At 45.6% G+C, this 8,581-nt stretch overlaps 1 protein-coding gene across 3 annotated transcripts in view; it reads left to right on the top strand.

Moving 5' to 3' along the window:
* Window positions 1-304: 304 nt before the first annotated feature.
* Window positions 305-8,581, top strand: part of LOC132347661 (beta-adrenergic receptor kinase 2) — a 121,268-nt gene continuing 112,991 nt past the window's right edge. For 2 of the 3 annotated variants that reach the window (XM_059894386.1, XM_059894388.1), the window contains exon 1: window positions 305-471. In XM_059894386.1, the coding sequence (XP_059750369.1) occupies window positions 359-471 (113 nt within the window). In that variant the 5' untranslated portion in view covers window positions 305-358. The remainder of the gene's footprint in view (window positions 472-8,581) is intronic. The other variant, XM_059894387.1, reaches the window with a different exon arrangement.

Here is an 8,581-nt window from a genome sequence, read left to right as displayed (position 1 = left end):
GCGGGACGGTGCCCGCAGGGGCCGGGTGGGCCGGGCCTCGCCGCTCCGCTCGGGCGCGGAGGGGAACTGGCCGCAGGGCGCGCGCTCCCCGTCGACCCTCGCGGAAGCGGCGGGGGCGGCGGCGCGTGCGCGGGGCCGCGGGCGGCGCGCGGGGGGCGGGGCGGGCGCGAGGCTGAGGCGCGCGGGGCGGTGAGCGGGGCGCGCGGGGGGGGTGCGCGGCGGGCGGGGGCGGGGGCGCGCGGGGGGGGGCTGCCCCGGGGCGGCCCCCCCACGTCGGGGCGCGGCGGGCGGCGGCGGCGGGAGCGCGTCCCGTCCGGGTCCTGAGGAGCCGCCGCCGCCGCCGCCGCCGCTCGCCAACATGGCGGACCTGGAGGCCGTGCTGGCCGATGTCAGCTACCTGATGGCGATGGAGAAGAGCAAGGCGACCCCGGCCGCTCGCGCCAGCAAGAAGATCGTCCTGCCCGAGCCCAGGTACCGGCTCCCCGGGCCCGCGCCGCCCCCCGCGCCGCCGCCCCCCGTGGCCGCCAGCGACACCCTGCGTCCGGGAGGGTCGGGCGCTCAGCCGCCGCTGCCCCCTTGGCCGGCGACCTCGGGGAGCGGGCGCTGCAGGGCCGCCCTCGCCGTTCCCGTCTCTGAAATGGGGCATCGGAGGGCTGTTGGGGGGACTCCGGGAGAGAGCGCCCCGAAGTGCCAAGCGCGGCGCGTGGCGCGCAGCGAGCGCCCCAGCGAGGTGTGGTGAGGATGTGGTTGTGACTTCGCTGGACCAGCTCCATCCCTGTCGCCCCTTCCTGCCCCATCTCTGCCTCTCGGTGCAGCTCCATCCCTGTTGTCCTCCCTGTTTCATTGCTGTGGCTCCCTCCTGCCCCATCCCTGTCCTTCCAGCCCCATCCCTATCCCTGGCCCCACCTCTGTCGTCCCTGTCCTCTCCTCCAGCCCCAACATACGGTCCCCCGCCTGCCCCATCCCTGTCCCTCCTTCTGCCCCATGCTTGTCTTTCCCTCGTGCTCCATCCCGGTGGTTCCTTCCCTAGTTTTTGCTCCTGTTCCCCATTCCAGCAACGTCCTCTCCTCAGCTCCCTCTGGGCGCCTTAGCTGGGGAGTGCAGGCGAGTTGCCTTTTACCCCAGGCACTTAAATTGGTGTTTTCAGTGCTTGCTCCCCTTGAGGTCCACCAGTCCAGTCAGCTTCCTGCACCCCTTTTCTCTTTGGTGCCTCCAGGCAGTAAGGAGTGGATTCTGACCCACCCGATTTTCTTTTTGCTACTAAGTGTGTCACCTGGTGACAGATCCACTGGTGGCACTTTATTAAAAGGTTGAAATGGGACTCACTTAAAAAGGCATGTTGAATGGGTGATTCTAAGCAGGAATTTGTTGTTTAAATTACCAGCAAAGGGGCCGATTGAATTGACGAGGGTCTTGGTGAGGTCCATACCAAGTTGTAATTTTTGTCTCAAAAATGATTTATTATTGATGAAGTAGTAAACGACTTGATTAGTTCATATCATTGGCACCACCCCAGAAAATATCATGCATCAAATTAATAGTGAGTTTCAAATAGTGTATCAAAGGATTAGGGTTGGATTTTTTTTCCCCTTAGCTTTCCTAATTAACAACATCATGAGTGGTACAGCAGATGTGTCTCCTTGACACTAAATAGCTCTTGGTCGATTGATGATAAAAAGAGGCATCTTCTTTATGATGAATTTAAGACCATGCTTTTTTGTAATGTATGGGAATCTAAAACCAAAGCTATTCTCCATTTGAAAACATCAGTTCTTCAAGCGTCATATACATCTAAGATTGCTTAAATGTTACCTTGACATAAGAAAAAAAAAATCTTTCTTGTGATGCTGAGGGATCATCAGATTATTTTTACAAATCCCTGAGTCCGAGCCCCACGATATAGAAAATATCTTTCCTTTTGCGTTATTCGTTGTGAAAAGTCAAATTGTGTAAATGAAGACATGCTTCCTGGATGTTTTTGTCTCGCTTGCCCTTCATAGCCCCTGCCTCTTGTACATTTTGTAGGGAAAAACCTACTTTGATGAGCGAAGACAAGCAGGGAAAGTAAGGGAAGAGTGGAGGCCTTTTGGAATGTTGTGAAAGCAACACTCCTGTTCCAGACTTTAACATATCCGAAGCTCACTGACGATCAGTGCTGTTTAAAATTTCTGGCAAGTGGGAAACTGTAAAACAGTAACCCCCAAATGAAACCTGAATTTCATTAAAAAAAAAAACCCTCTACATTTCTATAAATGTCATATATAATGCTTAATTTCTTTTCCTCTTTTTCTTCCTTAAGGGCAGGGAGTCCCAAATATATAAAGTGTCTATATGTAAAATCAACAAATCTTAACTCATGGACAGTTTTTTTGGGGGGGAGTGATATATAATATTACTAAAATTAGGAACTCCTGTTCATTTTTTTTCTTGGTGTTTTGAACTTAATGTGACTTCTGCTTTTTTTAATGTCCCTCTTAAGAACATACTTATGTGCTTAGGGTATTCACTTGTGTGAAGGCCTTTGTTTTCGGTGGCATTCTTTGGTAGTGCTTTCTTTTACGGCAGAATTAGTGACCTGGGAGCAGATTTCTCATGACATTTTAGAATTGAGACATATCAACAGGAGAGTAATTTTAGGAAGCAGCTCTTTAGTAATTGTTATTCTGTTGCTGTTTTGTTTTTAAATAGACTCTTGAATTAGGCCATTGGAACCTCCTCCAGAGATTCTAATTTGTTTTGAGTTTATCTCAACTGGGTTTAGTTTTGTGCTGTGACCATTTACATAGTAACTGCCACTCCTTGTGCTGTGTTAGGATTCTGGTACATAGAGATTATGAGGTAAAACATCTTGCACATTTTCCTCCACCACTGGATGGCAGTTAGTGGCCTACCTGCTCGATTTTGGGATGGGGGTGAGAGGTTGGGGGATTTCTAGCTCTGGTAAACAAGTTAATTTCATGTTGAACCGCCTCAGCATGGTGACTCAAAAGACTAGTGTGATTTCACTCTTTGGTAAAGGATACACGTAACATGTTTTCTGATAAGAGTTTCTATTTCAGCTTCATTTTGGGGTAAGCCCTGTGATCACCAGCCTTTGGCATTCTTGAAAAAGAGGTTTAGCTTTGTATTTTCAGTATCTAAATGGGAAGCATAAAACTTGCCATTGGTCTATCCCGAGTGACTTTTCTTTCCAGCTAATTATTTGAAGCCACTGAGTATTCTGTGTGCTTCCTTATTTCACTTACGTTGCCTTTCCCCCAGTTTTGCACAGAAAGGCAATAGAATGAAGCAATATCTAGCTAATTTCAATGAAGTGCGGGGTGTGCAGTCCCCTGCCTATTATGGGAGAATCTCAGAAAATGGAACGTTCCGCCCCGGAGAGATTTTGCTTCTCAGAGATGGCAAGAGGCAACCATTTTGTTAGGCTGACACATTATTCAGTTAACGAATCAATGAGTGCAAATTCTGTAAAAGTTGCCTACTTGTTCAAATTATATAGCTGCTTTAGTTTACTGAAACATTTGTCGAGCTAATGTAGCTGATAATGGGATCTATTGGTAATAGTAAACTGTGACCCATGGACGCACTGTGCAGGCCCAGCTCATTCAGATGTGCATGCCAGTTGTTTTATGCCATGTTAGAGAAGAAACACTTTTATTTAATAGGGTCTAATTCAGAAGCCAAGGCCTACAAAGAGTCAGCATCTTAAGCCCTGGAGGGTTCAAGGCAGCTTTTCCCCCGGGCTCATCACTCTTGTAGCTTTTTCCGCACAGAGTGAAATTCAGTTGACTTGAGGTCACACACACTTGCAAGAGGTTGAGTCGCATAAAATCCATCTTTCCTCTGGCGTTTCATTTCTTTTCAGTGGACATTGAAAATTTGGGATCATCCATCACAAAGCTTGTCCTTTCCAAGTATTCACACGCTATGATAGGAAGGTCTGAAAACATTTTAAAGAGCCTTTTTAAGTTTCCGGGAGCATTTTAGACAGTCCTGAAAAAGGTGTGTGATACTGTTTATTCCATTAATTCAGTACCTGGTTGTAGAGGTGTTTTCCTGAGCCAAGCAGAGGGATACTGTGACCACCCTGGCCACAGCCTCTTCCTTCAAGGGGCTTGCAGTCTAGTGGCAGATACACTGGGAGTTGAGAAAGATGTTTACTTTCATGTGCAATTGCTTGATGATTCTATTTAACTGTGGACAAATAGCACGGAGTGGCTTTTACTATTCTATATTCACGGAACACATTATATCTGCTCAGTGTCTTACAGTAATTTGTTAATGATCTCCTTTGAAGAGCTATTTAGCTGTAATATATATAGTAATATGGTAGTGTGCATCTTCCTATTTTTAAAACTATCATAGGTAATTGGTCTTGAAAAATAGCTCTGTTTTCTTCTGATGTGGAAATGGGGTTTATTCTGTAATTTCCCCAACTCCAGTTAGCGAGTAAGTGGTGGGTGACTTGAAAGATTCCCCTCCGTTTGGGTTGGAGGGTATTCTATGCCTGCAAGCCCAACTCTGTACTGAAAAGTCAAGGATGAAAGAAGGAACAGCCTTCAGGAAGAAAGCACTCTTTATCGTCGATAGGAGCATTTCTATGCATAAAACAGTGGTGGTGTTCTTGCTTCTTTTTTTCTATGCGACACTTTCCAAATGTAATTTGTTCTGACCTTTCAGTTATTACTTCATTCTCGGTCAAAGTTAATTTGTGCCAGCGACTTGAAGATGTAAGTGTGGTGTGCCATCGGCAATTCTTAGAAATAGACGTTCCAGTGCAGTCAGTTTGGGACCCAGAATATGCCCCAAGTCAAGCGTTGTGAAAGGCTTTGCATCGAGAGCCCAGTAGATGTCTTTGAGCTACAGGCAGTCCCAGATTTTAGAAGCGATGTGTTCTCAGAGACAGCCTCTTAAAAACACCTCCTCGGTACACTGAATCAGGCTTTGCCAAACATCTGTGTGGACGGGGACGGACACTGTTGGATCAGATGTCACAGCTCAAAGAAGGGACGCTTCCGTCTTTATCATGGCAAGCAGAGTAAGAGATGCCACGGAGTAGAGAGGGCACCCGGGGTCCCTGCAACCCCGACAAGTGAGAGAGAAGTTTAAATTCCATGAGGTAGTGCTATGATAACTACCATTTGCCGAGAGCTCGCCCTCTGCCAGGCAGTTTGCATTGTGAGTGCATCTGTTCCCCACAACGGTCCTATCAGGTCGTTAGCATCAGCTCCGTTTTCCCAACGGAGCAGGTGCTCAGGGAGGTTTAGGAACTCAGTCCAGGTGACAGCTGAATGTGGCCGAGGCAGGTGCAGGATTCAAGCCCAAGTTTCCCAGAATCTGGATCCTTTCTACCTCGCTATGTCGTCTCACCAGAAAGAATAGCGAACACCCTCACGTCTCATTTTGCAGGGAATGGATGAAATAGCGAAACTTTTTTTTTTTTGGTTGGGGAAAAATCATTCTGCGTGCCGATTCAATCAGCTGCCAGGGCGGCATTGGGAAAGTCAGGACTGACCTCAGAGACTGATCGAGAACAGCTATTCCTCTGGGACCTGCGAAAACGGTAATTATGACTAAGTGAATAAGCAGTTTCTGCCTTTTTCCCAGGAGGAGCTCGGGGGTTAAACGCCTGTTCTGTTTAACACGAGAAGCGCAATCTCACTGCTGTTAATGAGAAATTGTATAATAATAGACCGCCTCACCCCCTGGCCACCCAACAGGATTTCTCTCTCTTATCATTTAGAAAAAAAGGGCAGCTCAGGCTGCTTACCTCCCACCCGCCCCCCCACCCCCAATTTTCCATATCTGAGAAAAGGGTAAAAGGGACAAAACAATATTTTTGGCTTTATTTGCAATAAAAATCACTTTCTCATTCAAATAATCTTCCTCTGTTAATAAAACTGTGTATTTGAAGATGGCTGTAGGTGAAAATGCATTCTGTGTGCCTGATGGTCTGTCCTTATTCTCTGGACTTGAGCGGTGGGGAAATGGAAATGATGTACTTGGCAACTTTTGCTTTCTGGTTGTTGAATCATTTGTCAGCTAAGTCATTTGCATGCTAATGAGGTGGTTCCGGACTGCCTCTGCTTCTCCTCTTTTTCACTTCTTTATCCTTCTCTGTTTTTATCACTGATTAGAAGTTAGACCCCCTGGGCCTTTTTGGATTGCTGTATGGGTCTGAAATGCAGCAGGCTCCCCATATCCTGGAAATATTTCTCCTAATTTTGGAAGTCTTCTTTTGGGTCACCTGTGCTTCGGCTTCAGTGTGAAGCAAAAGCACATTGTAATACTTTATAGGACCATAAAGAAAAAGCCTCTTAGAGAATACAGTGAAAATATTTTTGCAGCTCATATATTTTGTGACTGATTGTTTGTAAGAGTCAGCTTTGACCCAGCCTTGGACTTGTACTCTTGTTTGCTCTCATTTCCTTCTTCCAGGGTTTCAGGAGCAGGAAAAAGTGATTGTATGAAAGTAGCCCATATGAAAGTAGCCCGGCCAGACCTTCATCCTTAGTGAACTTGAAGGCCAGTTGTCATCACTGGCCCCTCATTTTCCTGTGCCCTCCCTCCTACCTGGCATACTGTACTAAAAGAGAAAGTGCTAGACTAGGAAGTATGGCCCTGATTCCACTGGCAATTTGCCATGGGCCGTTGGTAAGTCACTTAAATTCAGTTCAGTGTTAAATTCAGTGTGTTCAGTTTCCCCATCTGTACAATATGATATCTATTCCTTTTTGATCACAAAATGTCCAAATAAAAATCTGTCTCTTGAGAGCATTTTCTATCCATACAGTACATTTGTGAGCAGGAGAGAACATTCATTTCAAACACAGAAAACACAAAAGAGAAAAAAGATTGGAAGCAGTGTGAAAAGATAATTTTACTTTAATTTACACCATAGGTGGTGGTGGTTGTGATTTATATGCAGTATGAGACATAACACCTTAAAAAATGTACAAAACAGTAGGAGATAAAAGCAGTATTGCACGGAGACCCTTGTGCCACGTGCTCAGAGGGGGCGGGCTCAGGAGGCAGGACTTCTGAAAAGTTAGAATGTTGACCCCTAGACCCATAAGTAGGTGAATTTCCCAGATTTCTCCTCAGTGTTCTTCCTCTAGCTGTTTGTTGTAGTACTGTTTGTCTAGAACCTTCTGTGTGTGGTGCTTTGCGTGGTTCTTTTCCTTTCTTTCCTCCTTCCTCCCTTTTTTCTTCCCTTCTTCTTTCCCTCCCTTTTTCCCTCCCTTTACTTCCTTCCATCCATCCATCCATCATCCAGTAGGCTCTGGGCTATATTGGCTTCAGTACCTAAGAGTTCACAAGCGTGCCACTTTTAAATATAGATAACTAAGCAATTAAAGAGAGTTGACATCCTCAAAAGGTCTTTGCTTCAGTAAAATGCACCAAAAATCATAATCTAAAAGCAGCTGGCTTCAGCGTATTGAGCATAAGGTGATGCATTCTAGTCTTCCTCAGACATTCAAAGATCGCATCTTAATAACATAGCATTGTCACATCTCATGTTTGAAAAGATCTTGGAGGGCATCCAGTCTAGTCCTGCATTGGGTGGGCGACCTCCCTCTCTGGCATCCAGCCAGGGTCATCTTTGGGGAGCATCTCTGGAAGCTCCGTGGTGTTGGAAAGCTCTCTTGTAATTCATTCTGCGCACAGGTCCCTTGCTCTCCTTTAGTGGTCTTGCAAAACAAGTTTAATCCCGCCCCAAAGTAATGGATCTTCAGACATTTGAAGGCAGCTACCACAGCCCAGAGTGGCTGCTATGGGAAGCTGTCCCCTGTTCCTTTAGTTGTTCCTCATATCATGCTGAAGTCTGCACACTGCTCTGTAATCCACGCTCATCAGTATGAACATTACCTAGCTGAGTAAGAATATTAAAATTTATGAAGACTAAAAAGGTATCTGCAGAGTTACTGTAATGAATTTAGTGATGGCAAAACTGTTAAATCCAAAGTCAAGTGTATGGTCAAGTCCCTCTAAAAGTTCCATTATAGGGAGAACCTTTTTGGTTCCTTGAATGATTTTAAAATTCATTATACCGGTTTGATTAGGGGATTGTTTCCATTAGTAAAAGTTTGGAAGCTAAGCATGGGTTACATGTGTTTTGTGACAGTGACTGCCCTTTGCCAAGTGCTAAGTGAGTGCTAGGCACTGTGTATTTCTTAGATAATCATGGGCTAAACTATTTCAGGAAGAAAGCGAACTTCAATTAAGTTGAAAAGATCATCTTCTGAGGGTTAGAGAGCGTATGTTTCATATATTCCAAAACTTACAACTCTGGTAGCTGTGGAAAGCAGCAAGTTTCTTCATTTTCAGCAAGAAAACTTTCTTGAATAACACCTCCTTGGTATTTGTATTTTGTGTCATTAAGTCAGTCCGTTGCTCTTTATTATCTAGAAAGGTAACTGGTTATATTTTCAGGTCATTTCTTATAAATTTTCTATATCTGTATTGCTTTCAATAAGGATTTAAGTTAAAAATGAACTGAGATGGAAAGGCATTTACACAGCTGTTAAATACTGCAGGCTTTCATTTTGCATCATGAAAATGTCTAAGGCTTTGATGACAT

Source organism: Balaenoptera ricei, chromosome 14 (assembly GCF_028023285.1).
Source record: "Balaenoptera ricei isolate mBalRic1 chromosome 14, mBalRic1.hap2, whole genome shotgun sequence".
In the NCBI taxonomy this organism is placed as follows: Eukaryota; Metazoa; Chordata; class Mammalia; order Artiodactyla; family Balaenopteridae; genus Balaenoptera; species Balaenoptera ricei.
The sequence above is the reverse complement of the archived record's forward strand: the minus strand, read 5'-3'. Positions and strand labels throughout refer to the sequence as shown.